The sequence below is a fragment of the Labrus mixtus genome, chromosome 12 (genome assembly GCF_963584025.1).
Source record: "Labrus mixtus chromosome 12, fLabMix1.1, whole genome shotgun sequence".
Taxonomy (NCBI): Eukaryota; Metazoa; Chordata; class Actinopteri; order Labriformes; family Labridae; genus Labrus; species Labrus mixtus.
The window spans coordinates 20,111,938-20,134,260 of NC_083623.1; the positions used below are offsets into that span (position 1 = coordinate 20,111,938).

General features: G+C 41.2%; 1 protein-coding gene across 1 annotated transcript; it reads left to right on the forward strand.

The window, feature by feature from the left end:
- The first annotated feature begins 10,263 nt into the window (after positions 1–10,263).
- On the forward strand, positions 10,264–22,088 carry LOC132985226 (hormonally up-regulated neu tumor-associated kinase homolog). Its single transcript, XM_061052493.1, has 11 exons — positions 10,264–10,829; positions 12,234–12,356; positions 12,709–12,878; positions 15,268–15,323; positions 15,451–15,589; positions 15,753–15,880; positions 18,173–18,308; positions 18,987–19,164; positions 19,292–19,375; positions 20,364–20,658; positions 20,747–22,088. Exons 1-11 carry the CDS (start codon positions 10,569–10,571, stop codon positions 21,514–21,516), a joined length of 2,340 nt encoding a protein of 779 aa, XP_060908476.1. The 5' UTR covers positions 10,264–10,568; the 3' UTR covers positions 21,517–22,088.
- Positions 22,089–22,323: the final 235 nt, after the last annotated feature.

Consider the following 22,323-nt stretch of genomic DNA (forward strand, 5'->3'; position numbering starts at 1 on the left):
TTTCTAAGTGGTCACGGCATCTCGGCGGGTAGAGCTGGCAGCGCCTTTACTGTCCAAATTAAAACAGCAGAAATCACCACAACAATTGAGAACAGATTTTCACCAAGGTGCCCTAATGACAATGTTAACCCTAAAAACACACAAACACACACAGAAAAAAATGCAAGCAACACACACACATTAGATATCGCTAATGATCTTTTAGCTTAAAGCTTGGTAAAGCTTGGGGGGCTTTCTGATCAATGAACAGGCTTTAATTCATAGCTGATTCACTCTGAGGTTTCCTGAACATGCGTGTGTGTTTGTGTATATGTATCTATATGTGTGTGTCTTGTAGGCATCAGAAAACACACACTCGCTGTTCCACTCTGTTTCCTCCCCATAAAAAGCAACACTTAGCACTTCATTCTCGAGCAGTTCTGACAACATTATACAGGTTAGTTTAAGAGAAAGAGGGGAAAAAACAAAGACGGAGCTAGGGAGCGAGGGAGCTAGGGAGGGGAACGAAGAAAAAAAAACGGAAGCCTGGTCACTCAGCTGGGAATATTCACAGAATTGTTTTTAACGAGTTAAATAAATTCTCCCACAAATGAGGTGAAGGAAAGAGAGAGGGGCAGAGCGAGGTAGGGAGAGAGAGAGAGAGAGGGAGGTGAAATTAAAGTGAGTGTTTGGCTCAGTGTTGGGGAATATTTTACAAGCTGCATTAATGGCTGTTCTTAAAACACTGCTATTAAGAAATGGCCATAATGTTGTATATCATGGGCGATTATGTTCACACACACGAGCTTACACAGCTAAACACTCTCTCATTACAGTCTCACTCACACACACACAAGCCAAAGCAGTTAAATGAGTGCTGCTCCAACACCTTTTTATGTAAATAGCAACTTCCTCCTGCCCAAACAAACTGCACCTCTACAGACACACACACACACTCACACAGTTGTGACTGAGTAGATGTGTTTACTAAATATGAGCTAGTTGTCGTCCATATACTGCAGACAGAAATGGTAGTTTTGGCTAATAATTTAATTGATCTCCACTTGAAGCCTCTGTTAGGACCCAACATGTCTGTTTTGTCCTCCTCTTCATCTTTCAGAACAATTTGCTCCGAGACATGTTGGCAACCTGGGAATTTATGAGCACATTTAATTTGTTTTTTATCAAATTCAGTGTCACAGTCACTGTTCGATGACAGTAACCCTGGATGAAAAAATAAGCATTATTTAGTTTAATGGGGCCAATCCATTAGTACCAGGTTGCAGAAAAATGTTCTCGAAATGATTCCGAAAAAATTGTCTCTAGAGCTCAATGGGTTCTTATTTTATTTAAAATCAGAGTCAGACCCATCCTCTGAACTTGTTTCCAATATATATGCTAAGCTAGGCTAATTCCTTTCAGACTCAACTCTGTAATTTTACAAAATATTTAATAAGCTTCCAATTTTCTGCTGATGAAAAAAAAAAAGAATTATTAGCCACAATCCTTGTTGCAAGTAATCAACGATGATCTCCTAACACATTGGATTTGATGAATCCCAGCTCATGAATGAATCATTCTTGGATTGCTTCAACCTGATGTCTGTTTTGTGTCTGTTTGCATGAAATGGGTTAAGTGTTGAATAAAAACCCCAAAAGAAATGTAACAAATAATTGTGTGTTTGTGTTTCCCATCTCCCTGGAGGATAATTGTTTTGTTATGCTTTTAAGACTTGAAATTCAGTTCAGGCCATCTAATACTTAAATATGGCGTACTGTGACTTTCTATGCTGCAGTATACAGTACCCACAGTGTAGTGACCTTAACAGAATCTGCAGCACCCCTGTCTGTTTCACCCTGCCGTTACTTTATTTAACTAGCAGAAGGATCCAGTGGGAGAGGATCTGATTGTATTTCTAAGTTATAGTCCATGAATCATGCGTATATGAGAACAGAAGGCTTGGAAATATGAAGACATCAGACGGTATGGAGCTGAATATTTTCTTTGTTATTCTAGGCGCCAGGGCCTGCTCCTTGAGGAAGTGGCGGGCATTGTGGTCAGTAGCTGAGTACTGTATGGAATAGACGGTGTGTGTGTGCGTATGTGTGTGCGTGTGTCCTGAGTGGTGATGGGAGGTGTGGCCCTCAGTCTGTCAGGCTTCTCTCTCTCTCTCTCTCTCTCTCTCTCTCCCTCTCCGTCGTCTTGCTCCTCCTCTTCTTCCTTCACTTTCTGCAGCTCTGCAGTCTGAAAACGTCCAATTAAAGTAAGAAACCACACATCCCATCCTGCCCTGAAACACACACACACACACACACACACTTCCCCTGCAAACAAAAATATAAAACGTGCAAATTGTGGACACAGGTAAGCCCACATGCACCAAAAAATACACACACACACACACACACACACACACACTCACCCAGAGTTCCTGTCCCCCGTCCCCCCTTGGTTAAATATCCTGGTTATTAAAGGGAAATGTGCAGCAGATTTCTGAGGCTCTGTGTGCGACACATCTGGCCTGGGCCTTCAGGAAACGACTGGTTCACTTCACTCTTGTCATCACCTTCCAACACGTTTCTTTCACATTTCAATTTGGGAGCGGCGCAGCAGGCAGACACACACACACACACACACACACACTCAAACATCTGCAAACACACACAAGCGTGCACATGAGCTCACATCTACACACAGAGACACACACGGTCCACATTAGCAACAGTGGGAGTGCACTTTTTGGTGTAACAGCTCTGTTTTCAGCCTCTCAGCTCCAAGGGGTGGGCTTGGTTTCATCCCTTCCTTTCACTATTTTCTTTAAGACCTCTCTCCCTCTCTCTGTTTCTCTGTTTTTCTGTCTCTTCCCTCTCTCTCTCTCTATCTCTCTCTCTCTCTCTTTCTTGTCAGGCGTTTGTTGACAGTAGAAAACCTCTAAACCAACCGTGACACAAACTCCCATTTCAGGCTCGGTCTGGATTGTGTGGGATTAGCGGAGTGTGATGGACTGAAGCTCTGGGAAAGACATTTTTGCCGATGTGTGTTAGTGTGTGTGTGTGTGTTTTTTCAAACAGCCTGTGAAACTTATTGTCGAGAACTCAACACCAACAGAACGAGTTAGATAAGATGGATGGTTACATTTCTAACATTAATGTTAGCTTTCTTTTCTGGGTAGATTAAGACCTTTGAAGAGTGAGTTTATGTTCACTTTAAATCTGACACAGGAACCATTTTTAACATCATATTTTTGATGTTCACTGATATGTTAGAAACATTTTTATTGAGCTTTATGTCTTGATAATGAACATTAGGAACCATACAAAACTTTCAAAAGATTCTGTAAAGAATGTATAAAGCGATATATTATAAATAACAATTACACATGAATACAGGTATGAATCTTTATACACAAGTGTGCATAGAGGGCCCGACTGATAAGTGATTGTTTGGGCCGATATCGATATTGGGGAGAGAAAAAATTAGATACCGCTATATTGGATGCTATCTTTCTTAGATCTATGTTAGATCTGTAGAGATACAGTAGATAGATAGATAGATATACACATTAATGAGTTGATCCATCAAATGCAGTTATCAAACACTTGTGGAAAAGATATCCAGTATAATGAAGACAAAGTGGTCACTCAACTGGAAAGTTTGCGCCTGTACGTACATCACACTCTGAAGGTTTGTTATAATCCATATAGCACACTCTGCTAGTGTCAGCCGTAAAGAGAGCTGCTAGTGTAATTCATGATACTCAAATGAAATGCTATTAGACTGGTAAAAAAAATCTGGTAATATTGGCGCATATCTGCGATAAAATTGGCCGTTATGATAGTCACTGATATGCTAATATCAGCCGATATTATTGGCCGGCTGATTAATTGGTCGTGCATACATGTGTGTGTAGGTATAGACATGGTATAGTGATATGGAGAATTGTTTTTATTTGAAAGAATTTGTGTATATAAATTACACTAATATACTAATATTATACTAAACACTAATATTAAAATCCATTAAATTACAATTCTGACAGTTTAATCAACTCTTAAAATATGTATTCAGACCGTGTTTGTTTAAATCTTTAAAAGCTTCTTTGGCGAGTTTTCGGGGGCCCAGGGGGACTTTAGAGTGAGGACTTCATAAAATACTTGTGATGACCATGATTACAGTGTTCAGTAATAATGTTGTTTCAAGAATATCAGTTCTTTGGATCTAATTCTGTTGATCGATGCTCACTTTACAACCACAGCTCAGCTACATTTTAAATGCAGGGAAAGTGATGCCGCAGACAAGTTTATCTGATACTTCAACACTTGAATATCACCACACTGTGTCTAGACTAGACCTAACATTTAAGACAGCCTTAAATCAAAGCAAGCTACTACTGTTATTTAATTTTTTTGCCCTTTCTTTATTTCAGTTTTTCTTGGCACATGATCTTTTCACAAAGCAAACTTCCCCTGACTGTTTGGAGAGCACCATTTCTGGTTGAAGCAACCTGATCTCATTGAAATGTTTCTGTGGGCAGCGGTGGTTTGCTCTCTCTTCTGCATTCACAGTATAATATGTTGAAGACGCTCAGCTTAAAGTCTTAGAGTGCAGTCGTTGTTTGTCTGTTTAGAAACCACCGAGAAGCGTTTCCAATCAGCGTCTCTGCAGCACAGGCCACAGAACATGAGAGGTTTAAACCGCAGCAGCATGCGGGCGCTGACTGACGACACGCTTAGCATGCCGCACCGCTCTGACTGATGATGACACGGGGAAGAGATGGCGGGTGTCACTGACGGATGGTGACACGTCAAGGAGTCTGCGGCCACGGATGAAGTCATCAAGGAGTGACAGCCAGCTAACCCACTTCCTAAGAGGAGAGATAACCGAGGAACAGACGGTGACATCATCATGACAAGAGCCAATCCTGGAGTTAAAATTAGCCATAGTCTTTTTTTCTTTTTAGTACAGGTTCAATAAAAGTATATCACAGGCACTTTTTGTCATTTCAGATTTCCCCTCACTTTTATCTTAAATTCTATCCCTTCACTGTCTCACGCTGTTAAACAACCTCTTTCTGCTCTGCAGGAGTCGTGTTGCGTTGAAGTGACTCACATTTCCTCAAGCTGTTTCGTTGACTTCAGTTAATCAAGCCCTACATTTATCCAAATCCCCTTTGACAACAACAAACCTTCCACAATGAGTGTTAACATGCAGCACACTGGTTTCACTTAGCTACGTGCACAGGTGGTAACAGTGAGGCTTTATACTTTACAAAGAAGTGCTTCATGTCCTATTAAGATAACTCTACATGTATGAGTTGATATCTCTGCCCGAGGTTTTTTTTCTCTGTGATTTTTCTTGATGTTTGACGGTGAAGCAGTTACTGGCATCAGTTACTGACTAACATTTTCTGAATCTGTTGCCTCAGAGTACAATTATATTTTTGCCTTTGTAGGAAAACTGTGTTAGGAAGCGATGAGAGGAGAAATAGACATTCATCTACAAATGAAGTTTTACTCATGTGTTGCAACAGTGTTCTTGCATCAGTCTGTTACGTCCACTAGAGGGCAGACAGGGACAGCAGCTCTGATCCTGTCACAGAGGTGGAAACCAGACAGAGCAAATCTGATGGGATGTTCAGAGTCGGATCTTGACTGTATCATACTGTAACCCAAACAAGTCATTAGATTAGTCAATATTTTCATATTCAACACTAAGCTAGAGCCAGATCGATGTCTCTTTAACATGTTGAAACTTTGATAAGCTGCATGTTACAAAAGGACAATCCATGAAGTCCTTCCCTTTTCCTGCTTTACAAAACAATTGTGATTCATTTTTATTGCTTCTACCAGCAGAATATATATATATAGATAATATAACCACTTAATTAGTGTATTGTTTATAAATCTAACTGACTGTTAAACTTTCTTATGACATCCCAGATATCCAGATAATAGATACTATACAACAGTTATTAAATGTAATATCATTCAGGGTTCTCAAGAGCTAGATACTTTAGTAACTGAAACACACTGTGCAGTCTGGCAGTTTATATCCTGCTTAATGGGCAGTGTGATCTTTATCAGCATTGGCTGACCTTTAAACAGAATGCAACACTTTAATCCCTTACAGCAGTTTAATGTCTTCATTTGTAATGCTGGTCAGTCCCAGTGAAGCAGTGCTTCCCACAGTCTTTAAGGCAAACCCAGTGAACATTTGAATTCTGAACCACAAGAAGAAACACGATTTAGCAAAATAAGCAAAAGATAAAGTTTTTGGCACAATTATCCTGAATATGCTGCATTCTTTGTCATAACTTCTTATCACAGCACACATATATTTGAAGGATCTTGGTGGAAGGTGTGGTCACCAGTGATTAGACCTTTATCACCACCTTACAGCATTCAACGGTACATTAAGTGAGGCTATAGAGAAATACAATTCATTTAGCAGATGATTTTATTCAAAGCGACGTACATCAGAGAGTAAGTTCAACACAAGCAAGAATCTAGAGAGGAACAAACTTCATCAGTAAGTGCAAACGGACAGCTTTAGGTGCTCACAGGCATTGCACAGAGGCAACGCATAACATCATCAGCATCAAAACGATCCTAAAATATCGTCATTACCAAACAAAACCATCGTTGTCATCATCATCACTATTGTCATCAATAATGTTAAGTTCGTAGGTGTTCATGAAAGAGCTGGGTCTTTAGCTTTCTCTTAAAGGTGCAAAGGGACTCTGCCAATCAAATGGAGTTTGGAAGTTTGTTCCACCACCGGGGGGCGACAGAGGGAGAGGAGTCTAGTGAGAGACTTAGGACCCTGTTGTGATCTTGGTGCATTTCCTGTCTAAGAAGTAAGAAAACATAATGAAGCAAACAAAAGCAAATGATCTCTCTCTGGTGCATTAACAGCTTGACACCCCCATGTCAAAGGACTCTGAAGGCAAACCCAGCTGTTTAGATGCATGTTAAGAAAATGTGCAACAGTTGAGCTCCAATGTCTGCATTTAAAAGACTTGAAGAAGTAGGAAGAAAAGGCCAACTTTAAAGAGAGTCAGTACTGCTTTATCTCTGAGACTCTAAGAGTTATAACTCTCATTAAACACTCCAACAGGCAACGAAGTACGACTGTGAAGCACATCACGCTGCTGCACCAGAGAGATCTGATACTGACATTTAGACTCTTTTTTAGTATAAAAGCATTATTGTAGATTTAGGAATGAAAGAAACAGAGAGGGTGCGAGAGATGGTGAGAGGGGTGGGGGTGGCCTGCGTCTGTTCTGGTGTGGTTTCGGGGAGTTATTTGGTGTTAAAATATGCCTTAATGGTTGCTGGGGATCCATTTATTACAGGCAGGAAGCAGAAGGGGGTTTCTCTTCTCATTTAATGTGACCGCTGAGAAGCTCGCCAAGTCCTACAGGCAAGCCAGCATTCCTCTGCACCAACGCAACACACACACACACACACACACACACAAATACACACAGAGTCGGCTATGTATACACGCATAATTATACTGTGGAGCATGTAAATGAAGCTTATGTTTGCATGTGTGTAGATGCAAAGACGCATAATCTTTAAAACATACACACATCCCATTGCTTTTAGAAATAGCTTGCAACATGTGCATATGCATAAATGCACACACACAAATAGACTGCGGTCTCTGGCAGTGAGAATGACCTTTTCTGAACCATGGTAACACACACACGCATAAAAAAAGTCTCTGCAAAACATTTAAGCATGGCAGTGCTGAGGTATAATAAAAAGCCTCTTGAGGTCTTATTACTTCACTTTGTTTTTCAGTCGTGAAGCTCGGTTTCTCTCCTTCTCACTCATCCCTCCTCTCCCTGTGCTCGTAAGGTTTTCACTCACTTCCCGTCCCTCATCCATCTGTCACTTTGTCGGGCACAGACACAGCTCTCTTCTTCTCTCCATCACACTTCTCTTCCCTTCTTTCGGTCCTTCTCACTTCCTCTGTGTCCGTCCAGTTCAGATCCAGATACAGCTCGACACCCTTTCCCTCGGCATTAGAGAGGGCGTGTTAACACCTTCTCCCACACACACACACACACGCCAGGGCCTACAGACCCCATTTGTGAAGTGTATGGCTCCTGGCGAATGAGTGCACATGCACACACGAAGAGCGATAAAATGCTAGATTCTATAATTTCGGAAAATTAATGATTTTCTTGCAGGAGTTTGGTTTCATATTTTTGTAGCATTTTTTTGAACCACTAATGGTGGCCTGCCTCCATGTGTGAGCCATATTAATAAATATTGTGTTGAAACTAGTGTAAAGTGTGTTTGTTTTTGCTGAATGTGTGTTTTAAAATGTTGGCATAGTCGCCTAAAGGGAAAAAAAGTAGTGTGCACGAGTTCACACCTAACAGAAGAAAATGTGATGGCTACTGGAACAGCATGTGTTTGTGCCTGAATCGTATTAAAGAGTACTAATAATGTTTAAAAGAAATAAGGAAACTGTAGAAGCTTCACGCGGCCGCTACTGTCGCTCAGTTCAAGGTTGCATAAGTTTGTGTGTGTGAGTGTATCGGTTACATGGCGGATATAAGGCTCTATCCCTCCTTTCATCAGCTGAGTGAGGAAGAATCAAGCATCGACACACTGCAATCTGACCCTGACACACACACACATACTCTCACACACTTTAAAAACACACAGTAGCGGAAAAGCAGCCATATTTCAATGCTGGCCATCACTCATCAGTACAAAAACCTCACCACTACTTTCCATTGATCACTGTCATAACACAAGCCTCTGTAACCACGGTCCCTTTTTTCCAGTATTATCCTATCATCATATCATCAATTTAAGTTGAAGGCCTCGCAGCTTTAGTTTGTTTTTATTTGGGATTATCTGTGTTATCGTGTAAACTCACCATTCAAGTACAATCATTAAAACCATCATGTTTGGAACCAGACTTTATGGTCATACTAAGTAGACATCTGCTCTGGTGAAGGCTTGTAAACAAAGAAACTCAATCCGCCCCGGCTATATGGGAGCCGATCTGTTGTTGACCATGACCTGTAACCTTTAGGGCCAAACAAAAGATAATGACCCTGCAGAGGTCAACAGTAAAGTATTCTTGTAGGGAATCATTACTGCTCTATGAACTTGATTTCTAGTTGATTATTCAATAAAACTTAACATATTTACTATTGTATTGTTACTTTTGCAGCTCGGATCAAATTCAAAACCCTGTTCATCACTTGAAAAAAAGCAACCAAACAGCCCAGTCTTTACTCAGGTCTACACTCCCTCCAGCCCACTATGTTCTGCAGATGAGTGGCGCCATGTCCTCCCTTCACAACAGGGCCCTAAGTCTCTAGCCAGCTCTTCTCCTCTGTATTCCCCCTGGTGTGGAATGAGTTATCAAACTCCATTCGATCTGCAGAGTCTCTTTCCACCTTTAAGAAAAAGCTCAAGACCCAGCACTTTCAAAAACACCTATACAGGCTTAATGATATTGATGCTACTGATGATATTGAGGAAGTTGATTAAAATATTCATCATGAGGATGATGATGTTGGGGAAGCTGTGAATGTTATTGTTGATGATGATAAAGATCTACTTCTAAACACTCTGTGCAATGCCAGTGCACTGCCCGTCGACGACTCTGTACAACCAAACTTGAAGCTTTTTATTTCCTCCTGTCTAGATCCTTGCTTGTATCGTCAGATGTACGTCACTTTAGCCAAAAGCGTCTGTCTGCTTGTTAGCTCTCTTATGTCTGTACCAAAACAAAGATTTACAATGAGTGAAACATTTCACTGTTCAAAGAGAGCATGATGAGATGTTTTGGGTCAGAAAAAAGATCAACAAAAAGAGAGATGTACCACTTTGTCTACAGGGGGGCACAAGGAGTTTAAAACTGTCATATTGAAAAAGTTTGGTCCCATACACTTGAAAACAAATATCCAAGGCTTTAAATTTTAGAGTCAATCAAACCCCATCTGTCTGTCCTCCTCTAACCCGTACTCATCAATGTGTCCCAACAACTCTGAGGCATCCTCACCTGATTTTATCAGTCTCGAAGGGGCTGAATTGAAAATCTAAATACATAGAAAGGCAACCAAAGGAAGTAGAGTAATAGAGTTTAAGTGGTTACTGTGTAACTGTGAGTGTGTGTGCAGCTTGGTGTGTGCAGAGGGGGGGGTAATTACGGTGTTGAATGTCCTCCTCATCAGTGCAGCTGACCTGAGAACACAACAGTTAATCATCCACTAACCGGCAGAGAGAGACGGAGCGAGAGAAACAGAGAGGAGCTATCGCTGCATACACCGTGAGAGAGAGAAACTTTGAGGCTCCTGTATTTATTCAAAGATCACATAAAACACGAAGAAAAGAGGAGTCCTCCATCAGACAGTCTGGAGTAAAGGATCCACTTACCTGAGAGTGCGAGGACATCGAATATGCACACACCTGCTCCTGAGGGAGACTTTTTTAGAAGCAGTCAACCAGTGTGTCTGTTGGTATGTTAGCCTTGTGTAGACTGTCTTCTTTTTGGATTTGACTGTGTGTGTGAGGGGCAGCTCACATGGGGCCCGGGCCCTGTCCCTGTCCTGGATGCCAGCTGCAGCAGTGAAGCCCTCTCCAGAGGACATGGTGGCCGAAGGAGGGGGTGAAGGAGAGCGCGGCGTGTCCCAGTGGGAAGCCTCCGCACTGGGCCGGGAGCGTCTCTCTCTGCCCTCTCTGAAGGTCCCCAGGGAGCTGCTGCGGAGCTTTCCCCACTCCAAACGGGTCGGGTCCTATCTGGTGGGGAAGATGATCAACAAGGGATCGTTTGCCAAAGTGATGGAGGGGCTGCACATCGGCACGGGGGAGAAGGTTGGTTTTACTCGCTGATTTGAAAGATTAAGAGACTGAGGAAATGAAGTGTAATGGCTCAGATTGGAGGGTGACATATTGGCATGAAAAAGATCACACACTTACAAGATTATGAGTACACAGTAACAAGCTGTACTTTGTGGATTGTAACTGATAATTATACCCACTTTGGTCGGAAGAACACAAACCCTTTTAGTATTCTTGTTATGTGTACAAAAAACAGTCAGACCATCTGCAATTACTTTTTTTTATAACCGTGACTGTTAAAGGGGATTTTTTTTGGAAACAAATCTTTAAAAGTGTTTAAAGTAGATCTGTTCCTGTTATATCTGGAATTCTAAAAACAAAATGTATACAGATCAAGAGCAGAATAAAAACAAAGCTGTGTTAGTGTGAGTACAAAGTTGCAGTTGTGATCAATGTTGTCATTTGTTGTGAAGATGCCAAAGCAACTATTGCATTCAGGGAAAGTATAGGTAGTATTTTCATGAAATGTTGCTCTATTCTTGTAATAGGTAAGTAATTAAAAACAAACCCATGCCTATGTTTGTTATTGTTTTGTCCATTTCTGATGTTGTGGCTCTTAACCGGCAGAATAGTTTTACTTCCACAGCAGAGGCCAGGTGTGTGTGTATCTGATGGAAAATATATGGTTAACTTTCTTTCATCAGTCACTGAGTCTGACCCTGGCTCATGTGTACCTGACCTTGTTGCCGTGGTAACGACCAAACTCATCTCTGGGGGTGTTTGCTCCACTTAACCCTGGTTACCCGCGACAGGTTCGACACCTGTGGAGGTCAAGGCTGCCAATAAGCAAACACACACTGTTGTAGACTAAAAGAGATTTTTATTTGATGGATTTTTATTTATTTATTTTCTACACACCGCGGAGTGTAAAACGACACCCTTAAATTTACCTACAATATACCGTCATTCATACACATTTTTCTTCCCTGTGTAGGCCAGGTGTTGTTGGTGTTTTTTGTATGGTTTATTTTTCTGCTCTTTATTATCTTAAAGGCCAAAGTTATCCACAAAAGTGCAATAAGTGAATTGTAAAAGACTTCAAGCTACCATCAATCCAGCAATTTACCAAGCAATTCAGATTTAGGGAACTGTAATTTGTTTTCAGTTATCCTATTGTTTTTTCACAAAACCTTCAAAAAGATCACGTTTTTAGCATCAATTAACATAGACTGAAGTTAGATTCAGAGGCCAAAAAGGGCTCATGACTTCTGCCACTGGACAAAATGTCTGAGTTAAGCTTAAAATGCAATTCCTTTAAAACCAGACTAACTGGTCACTGAACCAGAGGTAATGTTGATTTCTGTTTCTGTTTACATTACAACAATGTGGTTATCAGAACACCTCCAAATAGAGAGTTCTCGTTTTTTGTGTGTTAAGGTGGCCATAAAAGTGATCGACAAGAAGAAAGCCCGACAGGATTCTTACGTGCTGAAGAACATGAAGAGAGAACCTCGAATTCATCAGATGGTGCGACATCCTCATATTGTCGTCCTGCTAGAGGTAAATGAAAGTAAACAAAAACAAACCATCAGAAATGCATACACAATTCAAATAAAGTAATGGACAGTTTTTTTTAGTATTAACTTTTATTGGTTAAAAGGTTATCATATATATATAGCTGTTGAATAAATGGATATATGCACATTGATACCTGTGTGTGTGTGTGTGTGTGTGTGTGTGTGTGTGTGTGTGTGTGTGTGTGTGTGTGTGTGTGTGTGTGTGTGTGTGTGTGTGTGTGTGTGTGTGTGTGTGTGTGTGTGTGTGTGTGTGTGTGTGTGTGTGTGTGTGTGTGTGTGTGTGTGTGTGTGTGTGTGTGTGTGTGTGTGTGTGTGTGTGTGTGTGTGTGTGTCAGACACTGGAGACAGAGAACAGTTACTACATGGCCATGGAGCTGTGTGCAGGAGGAGACCTGATGGACAGGATCTGTGAGAGGAAGAGGCTGGAGGAGAGGGAGGTGCGGCGCTACACCCGCCAGATCCTCTCTGCAGTGGATCACCTGCACAAACATGGCATCGTACACAGGTGAGACTACAGCACACACACACACTCATACACAGTTTACTCTTTGCATGGTGACAGCAGTATTTTTTTAGGCCTTTTTCTTTTTGTCTTATTTTTAGATTGTAATTTTTATACGAATCACATACAGCTGAGACCATGCATAGTTAGGCCCCCTTCATGAGTCATGTGTAAAACTTAAATAAGGACATGTGAGCAGATCAAGAATGGCCTCTGGATGACCTACTTTGAGTTGAGATCAGAAATTACATGAAATTGAAACCTTCTTTACTTTGTTTATAATCCAAATTGTGGAATATTATTTTGTACTGAAGCCTTTATTATCTAGATCAACAGATGAGATTGTCATAGAGATTACTCACTTGTGATTTAAGTATTTTGTCATGCATGAAATTCAAACATTTACAGCAACTGCAGCAATATACATCAGAGAGTAAGTACTAATCCATTCATACACCGCCACTGAAGCAGCAGGAGCAATGCGGGGTTAAGTGTCTTGCCCAAGTACACATCGGACATGTTGCTCAGCTGGGAATCGAACCCTCGACCTTCCGATTAAGAGGCGACAACTCTACTAACTGAGCTACAGCCGCCTCAATGTAAAAGCATAAATGACCTTTTATTTTTTTAATGGATAAAAGAATAGATTTATGACCTGTCACCTATGGAGCTTAACCGGTGCTGTTGGGTAGATTGTGTTAACTTTGAATGCGCCAGGCTAGCTCTTTCCCTCTGTCTTATTCTCAATGCTAACCCTAAGGTAACAACACTGTGAACTCTAGATTAATATTTACCTTACAGACACTAGGGTAGGTAAACATTAGGGTTTAAACCAATTTACCCTTGGTGTTTAATGAAGTACTCCATCCATCTATCCAACTACATACAAAATCTCTGTTAGACATGTAACTAGTGTACCTAGAGGACTGTTGAAATGGCATGTCATGTCTTTAGATATTTGGACATTAGAGATATTTTAATTAGAGATGTGAATACATTTAAGAAAGATGCTCTAATATTACTGTCTAACCAGGACATCGGAGTGCAAATCTACCTGCACACAGTAGCTGTTTGTTGCACGGTGAAGTAAAGGTCAGACTTGTTCATTCAGTCACACACACAAAGTAGTTTGCAGGGCATTAACAGCCTACAGAGGAGGAAACACTAAGAGAAAGGAAATCTGAGAGTTAAGAGTGTTATTTTAATGGCATTCTAGTTTGTGTAGGTGTTACAGACCCAGCTCTCTCTCTCTCTCTGACACACACATACACACTCTCTCAGTGCTTCCACACACATTATGCACAGCGCTGGGCTTTAGTTTAGGACCTTGGCTCCTCTGAAGGTGGGAATGTGATTACCAGGCAATGACCTCATCATCCTGCGCCGGCGCCATGATTCACACATCATCACAACATCATGGACTTCCTCTCTAATGAAGTCCCTAAACGATGTCGCCTTCAACCCGTCAAAAACACCTCTCTCTGTCTCACACACACACCCACATGCTCACACACTCACACTCTCCACCGCAGTCCTGCACAGAGATGATTAAACTGGAAATAAATGGAAAATTTGCACTTGAATGCACCTCATGCCACCCACATCCAATATGCTCACCGCATACATTTTCTCCTTTATGACAATGTCTGCTCTCGCTCTTTTCTTCCTCTTTTCTTCCTCCATCTGACTTTGAACTTTTCCTCGGGTTGTGTGAGCCGTGTTTTCTGGATTTTGTGTCTGTTGGTTAGATGAGGGCAGATAAAAGGAGCATGGCTGATTCCCAGGCTAAAGTTTATAGGGGATCTCTCTCTCTCTCTCTCTCTCTCTCTCTCTCCTGACCGCACATTTTCATTTAGCTCAGAAGTTTGAGAGCAGGCCGTGTGGTTAGCGGTGAGGCTGGGGTTCTTTCAGGGGAGTCTGGCGACTTTTCCAGGTGAACACAAAGATACATCTTTGGGTGGAGAAAGGACAATACGTCTAGAAAAACAGTAAGCGTAGAAATACAGTAAAGAGTAGTAGAAGTGAAGTTTAGCTTTACTTAAAAGTTATGATGGATGCTGTCAAAACTAAATCATTCTCTAAATAATGATTCAATGTTCATTCAGAGAAATTGCAAATAAAAAACTGTGATTTTAAAGCTTGACGTCTACAGAAACCCGACTTTAGCCTCCCGTTTTCTTTTTCTTTCTGTGGGTTCATTCCAGTCCAATCTAATCGTATTTCTTTAAATAAGTTGAACTAACATTAAAGTCCTGTAAATTGCTCCAGAAGACTCCATAATGAAAACTTACAAAATCCTACAGGGATTTTGTTCAGAGCTCATGAAACTGACCACAGTGAGCCACAATGTTCCCCTTCCTTTAACAGCGTCCTCTCGTCTTTTATTTTGTAGAGATTTAAAGATTGAAAACTTTCTGCTGGACGAGCATAACAACATCAAGATTGTGGGTATGTTGACATTCCTGTTTTCTCAAAAGACATCTGACTTGTTGACACGATGTGTTGGACAGATCAGCGTGGTGAAAGGTGTCTTAACGTTCTGGTGCATCTGTTGAAATGCTGATGTTTCACGCAGACTTTGGCCTGAGTAACACTCTGAAGACTGAATCTTTGTCTCTGGAGCTCCTCAACACGCAGTGTGGAAGTCCTGCCTATGCGGCCCCCGAGCTGCTCGCTCACAGGAAGTATGGACCCAAAGTGGACGTCTGGTCCATGTAAGTGAGAAGTTTGAAGAGTGCCTGTTGAGGATTTCTGTTGTTACATTTCTTGTTCTTGTCTTACACATTTTTAGACACTAAACCCAATTAAACAGATGTGATTTATGTGTGAACATCCTTTAAATGTGTTTGTTTCTTTACCCTGTGCCTGTGTGTGCAGAGGTGTGAGTATGTTTGCCATGCTGACAGGGACTCTGCCTTTCACCGTCGAGCCTTTCAACATCAAACAGCTGCACCACAAGATGGTCAGTGGAGAGATCGGCAGCATCCCCAGCGATGTCAGCAAAGGTAACTCCACAACGTACCTGTTTCTCCGAGTGTCTTCTTCACAGAAAACAAGAATTGTGTGAATTAAAAGTAATTAGAATAGTGTGCAGTGCAGTATGTTAGATCAGCAAACATATTTTATAGGATTAATCTAGACTTCAGGATCAATTTAAAAATATGAAATATGGAAGCTCTAATAAAATATTTTCAATAGGATGTTCTTTAGTTACACAGTCAGGGCTTCATGTTATTGGATGTGAGATCCTAAACATGCAGTATTGCTTGTTAAAGTTGTTCATTTCTCCTTGAGTATTGTGAATAAAAAGTTAAAAAAATAAAAGTTGGAAATTGGTCTGGTAGCTGGAGAGTGGCCAGTTCACTTTCTGAGCACTGAGGCACCAAACCCCCCACCAGCTCAGGAGCGCTCGCCCTCATCCTGACATTTCTCCGTTAGCAGGCCCGTAGGATCCTGTTTGTGCATGTGTGTGTATTTCAGCCTCTGTGTGTGTAGCATGTCTCAATAACAGAGTGTATAAGTGAATTTCCCCTCTAGAGATTAATAAAATATATCTTCTTCTTCTAAATCCTTGAAAACACAAACTGGGATTCAATATTTGTTTCTCCTAACCACAATCCTGTCGAGACGCTGTAGATGGAAAAAATGATTCACTGTTTGTTTTTTTAACTTCTTGTTCTTTAACAAGTACACAGTGGCCTCAGTGTCTCTGTCACTCTCTGCTTTATTTTGGTCTCTCTCTCACATAGTCACTTCGTTACACTCATGGCTCCACATCACCACAAACAAACACAGCTCCTGTTACTGTGGTGGAAAAGGAGTCTGGTTCTGATGCTCAGAAACTGTGTCAAGATCAGATTAGCGGTTACATCGATGCCATAGACGGGTGTCTGAATTGTCAACATTAACTTTCAGACTTCATGCTGCCTCTGTATGGGACTGTATGTTTTTCTTTTAAACCAGTACCACCTTGCTTTTCTTCTGCATCAATATTTCCTGTCATACTTGATCATTTTTAAAGCAGTTACCTCACTTGATTGTTAACTTTAGCGACACTGTTAGCTACGCTTCTTTCGGTTTCATTTGCCTGTTTTGCGTGATAATCTTTCTTTTATGTAAATCCCAATTTTTCCCCCATCTTTGTTATATCATTTTTTCACATCAGTATGAACAACCGTGTCTTAAGAGTCTATTCCTCCACTAGTTTACTGATAAAAATCAATAGTTGATGCAGTTGATTCAGTCTGTTATAAACAGACCAAATTGATCTCAGACAGTCCGTTTCACCTCTGGTTGCAAATTGGATGGAGCAGTCTGAGCTTGTATTTCTGCAAACTCTCTTCCAGGCTGTGGCGCTTATCAGGATTCCCCATCTGGAGTCAAACTGTCAGCCGCGCTTGGCTGTCACAGGACAGCTCTGTGTCACACGGTGACAGGTTGAACGAGTTCACCTGAAGGGAAATCCTGCCTCTCTCCATGCTGCTGTCTCTGATACAGTTTCAGTTAAATCACAATGAGTGACATCGGCCCTGCAGTTGGGACTAGCGCTGCGACACTGGCTCTTACATAAATTCTGCAAATCTGGGTGCCAATGTGCCCTTATAAGATAACACTGCTTCCCTTAAGCAGGCCAGCGCATGGCCATTAGTGCATGTGTGAATACAATGCATTGTGAAGCAGTTTGCATTTCATTAGTAGAACATCTAGAAGAACCTTTTTCAAGTCAAATTCAAATTTAATGTCTAATAAGAGACGATTGTTGACCCATAGTTGTTTGTGCCTAGAGATGGCCCAACAACTTTAAAATCTGCTTTATGTCATTTATTTTGGCCCCTTGGAGCTGCAGACAAAAGAGAGTTTGACATTAATATATTATCACATTTTTAAGTTGTTGTGTCGCACTAACCCAGTTGAGACAAAGAATAAATACTAATTTGTTGTTTCTGCCCACCTTGTAAGTTTTCTGATGACATATCTGACTAGTTCACTTTCTAGTTACTTACATTTCTTAAACTTACCATCAGATATGCATCCATCTTTTTAAAAAAAAAATTTTTATGTCGATTTCAAACACAAAATTCACGAACCAAAACAATGAGCTGAAAGATTCTAAAGCTTTTTGTAAAGCGAAGTAGAACTGCAGAATTGATTGATAAGACTCCCTGGGGGAAGAAGAGCTACATTTCATATCAAACAAACTAAATATTTAACTGAGTACTTAGACAAAATACAGATATCATACAAAGTTAAATTATAGGAACAAATGTCAAACTGCTTCACCCGTGCTTCTTTTTCAGGTGCTGCAGCCTTTGTGCTGTCTCTCCTGGAGCCGGATCCAGATAAGAGACCTAGTGTGCGAGCTGTGATGGAGGAGAGATGGATCAACGAGGGATATGCCAAGAAGCCTCTTCACACCCTCGCTCATAAAAACAGGTACAAATGTGCTGAGTGACTGCAGTTTCATCATGACCCACAAACACACCGTGAGACAAAAACAGTTCCTTGTGTGTAATAAGTTCAAAATCTCAACAATGTATTTAGTAGAATTTACCATGTATGTAAAGAGTATGTCTAAACTTAAGAAAAAAACAGCTTGTATGACCATGTTGTTGTTTTTGTAAACCTATGTACACCCCTCTCATATTTAATATTTTCTTTTGAATAAATTTGCCTTTCTTCAAACCAACATTGTACATTAAGGCCTCACATTTTTGAACCATAAAAGCAAAGTGGGACACAAAGTCTCTCCTCTTTCAAAGGTCTATAGCAAACATTACACTTTTGGAAAAAGAACAAGACGGAGATTACTGTGAGATTTCTAACAAAATGAGAATTCTTGTGGTCAGTAGGTTAACAGCTTTGTATATTATTTTAGCAAGGCTTAAAGGCTTTTCTCCATTTACACAGTGTGGAAATGTAATCATGTACGGCTCCTCCTGGCAATGTTGCATTTTCTGAACGGAGAGAATCGAGAAATGTTCCAGCTCTGTTCTGCTCAGCAAACCAAAATGACCAACAAATCCTTACCGGCTGCTCAGATTTCCTCTCTGCCTCAATCTTCACACTTTATATATGACTGCTTTCCCTATCCTCCTCTCTCATTATTTCCAGACTGTGCCCTGAGGATCTGAACTCGTCTGTGCTCTCCTACATGACAGAGACGCTGGGTTACTCCCTCTCTGAAGTCATACACACACTCACAACCAACAGACCCTCAGCCATCACGGCCTCCTATCATCTGCTCATCAACAAACTCAGTAGGAGTCAGAAAGGAGCCAAGGCCAGCAAGGTTCACACCTCATTTTCAAGCACACACACACAAAAGCCTGCATCAACACATCTCTTCAGATTCCAGCTATACATGAGTAACCCTCCTGTGAAGTTTTAACAGTCACAAATTGTTGTTGATTTGTCAGAAGCTAGAGAGCAATGACTGGAGTCTGCCGAGCAAGAACACATGGAGAGAGAGACATAACAGTGAATCAAAGGCTCAGCAACAGGTAATTTCAACCATCACCTGTCTAAGCATTATTAACACAAACACAGTTATCATGTCAGGATGGAATATGATAGCAGGTTATTAGAGGATAAGGCTGGCGTCATGCTGTATTTATTCATCACTTAAGCCCTTTAAAGTTTTTCACCAAAAATGATTTAGATGGTCTCTGAATACACTCTGACTTTCCCTAGTATGTCTGTGGTTCATTACTCCTAGCAAGAAATACATCTTTAAAAATCTGGCACAAATGTATATATATTTAACTTTTTAAAGGCCTTGTGATGTCCTGCATCTGACAACTGTGATTTTAAGTGTTCTTATGTTGAAATACTGCATTTATTTGAGACCAACATAAACAAATGACAAAAATAATTTTCAGTATTTACATGATCTTAAAGGTGCATAAACTGAATAAACTGCAGTGTTACGTTGTTCAATTATCTAATCAAAATATTTTATAAGAGACAGTGTGGCTCTGGGTGCTCCATTACAAAGACACTCTATTTCACATAAGAACTCAAACTCCCCACAGTCATTTTCCCCCCTTGAATTTGCTCTAAAGAAGATCCTAAGAGAAGTGTTATGCAGTTTCATGAAGCTGTTCTCAAACTGCTGAATTGTTAGCACGTGTTTTCTTAAACTTATGAAACCCGTGTCTTGGTAAGCCGGTTCTTTTCATATCTGTATTTCTCAGTTTACAATTTTCAGGAAAAATTCCAAGGATACATGGTTTAGGGAATACCATCAACTTTACGATTGTAAGAAATGGAAGAATGTCATAAACCTCTGTCCAGAATGCACACATAACTAGTCTGGCCAATTGGCAAGATGACCTTTTTTATGCATTTATATTGCTACAAGCATATCTGCAATATCAACAAAAGAGTGAGAGGCAAGTTCAGCAGTGCAGAGCTTGTGTAAAAGTAGCTTCAGTCATCAAATTGTGCTAGTAGAAACCATTCTTTCAACTAACCACTGCCTGTCTTTAGCATGAACCAGCCAACGGAAAGACCTCAAAGAAGTCCAGCCGACCTCTGAGACAGACAACTGAATACCAGAGCACCAGGAAAAGACCTGAAGACTTACACGTGAGGGACCATCGAGAGGACACGGAGAACCATCCACCCTCTCCTTCTTTACCCAAGCTACCTCACTATTCCTCCCCTTCAATACCACCTCGCCGTCCCTCCCCCTCCCCTGCCCATCTGTCAGCAGAGGAGGGGGCAACTGATGAAGAGATTGGCATCACTGTGGACACCAGGGAGATGCCGCTGTTCCCTGAAGGTAAGGCTTTGAATTAATACAGAAACAAAATCTTTACACAGTCAACGTTTAATTTATTCTATTGCATCTGTATGTTTTTGTTTTTCAGTGTCTCTGTTTGGAGACAGAGAACTCGTCCACCTTTCTCCCCCTAAAAGCTCTGCATCCCAACTCTGTGACTCCGCCCCTTGCCAAGTCCCCTTACCAGCTGAGCCAATCAGAGACAGCAGCACTTCAAAACCAATCAGACATATGCACCCGCTCAGGACAACTCAATCAGACGGGGCTGCAGACCCTGGATCAGACTGCTTTCATGGCAACCGTCACCAGGACGACCACTCTCATCACCTGAGCATCAATGAGCGTCTGGAGAAGTTGCAGACATTTTATTCCTCTGAGAATAATGGCATCTCTCCCAGGATGCTTTTGGAGGCCGACACAAACACCTCAGATAAGGACCATCCGGGTACCATGGAGACAAGCCAGAAGTCACCCTCTGCACTGCTGCCCCGCCTGCGCAATGTGGGGCTTAAAGATGGACGAGTTAGGAAAATGACATGGGTAGGGTTGACTCATCCTGGACCCCCAGGACTTCTGGTGAACGGGTCTAAACCTCCCGCCTTCCCCCCGCAGAGGCAACACACTTTGGTCATTAAGAGTCTAAGACAGGAGAGGGGCAAAAGGAAAGATCTGGTAGCAGCAGGAGGGGGAGACAGGGGGGTGGCTGGAGGAGGAATAAATGGAGCAAAAAGGAACTCAGTACAGTTACGTTCATCTCTCCAGCGACAAGTAGCGGACCTGAACCTGCCCCTTCTTCCTTCAGCCCTGCAGGGAAAGGCAGATAGGAATAAGAACCAGCTTCACAGCATGGACAACTGAATCTTAGATGGGACAACACAAAAGAGAGGCAGCGATAGAGGCCAGAAAGGGGTGCAAAAGCAAGAGGATATAAGATTCAGGTTAGTGGCACATTGGAAAAGCAGATCTGTAATTCAGAAATACTGGCCTGTGTTGTCATAGGTACAATATTCAGGCAAACAAAGTAGCTGTTTTCCTCTGAAGTTGAACTCTGGGTGGGTGGCTCAAATGCTGATATTCTGTTGTATGTCTTACGGCTCTGTTCCAGGTTTGCAGATATAAATTAGTCATATTGTTATCAAATCATCGCTTCTCTATCTATTCGCAACTAAAAAGACCACCACTAATGAAAAGCTGGAGCAACATCCAGCAAAGGTAAAACAACAGTTTTAAAAACCTATTTTCTTCCATTAGACAACGGCTAACGCTAGCATGCAACCACAACTTAGCTGACATCATTAGCTGGTTATCAACACCTTTCCTGATATAGTGTAACACTTTTCAAGGAAAGGTAAGCTAGGAAGTGTTTGTTTCAAACAACAATAATGTTGGTAACAACCTCTTCTAGCTTATATCTCTGTTTAAGTTTTAAATTGTATGGCTCAGGAGTGGTTGAATTCTGTCATCAGTGTGGTTTAACTTTAGCATTCAGCCACTTCATCTCTCTAATCAAACACTTGCAAAAGTAAACATTAGCAGTGAAGTGACTAATTCAACGCTAGCTGTCGTCTAAAGTAAGCCACTTCAGTTTACATCAGCCTTTAACCACTTCTAGCTAACGTTTTAGCTAAGAAATTACATAATCGAATGTTATCATGTGCCGTTGCC

What these genes read in the sequence shown, in the direction of transcription:
- LOC132985226 (XM_061052493.1), top strand. Translation starts at nt 10,569, where the DNA reads ATGCCAGCTGCAGCAGTGAAGCCCTCTCCAGAGGACATGGTGGCCGAA. An exon ending in AAACATGGCATCGTACACAG is followed by an intron (nt 12,879 to 15,267) that starts GTGAGACTACAG and finishes TTTATTTTGTAG; the next exon opens with AGATTTAAAGATTGAAAACT. An exon ending in AAAGTGGACGTCTGGTCCAT is followed by an intron (nt 15,590 to 15,752) that starts GTAAGTGAGAAG and finishes CTGTGTGTGCAG; the next exon opens with AGGTGTGAGTATGTTTGCCA.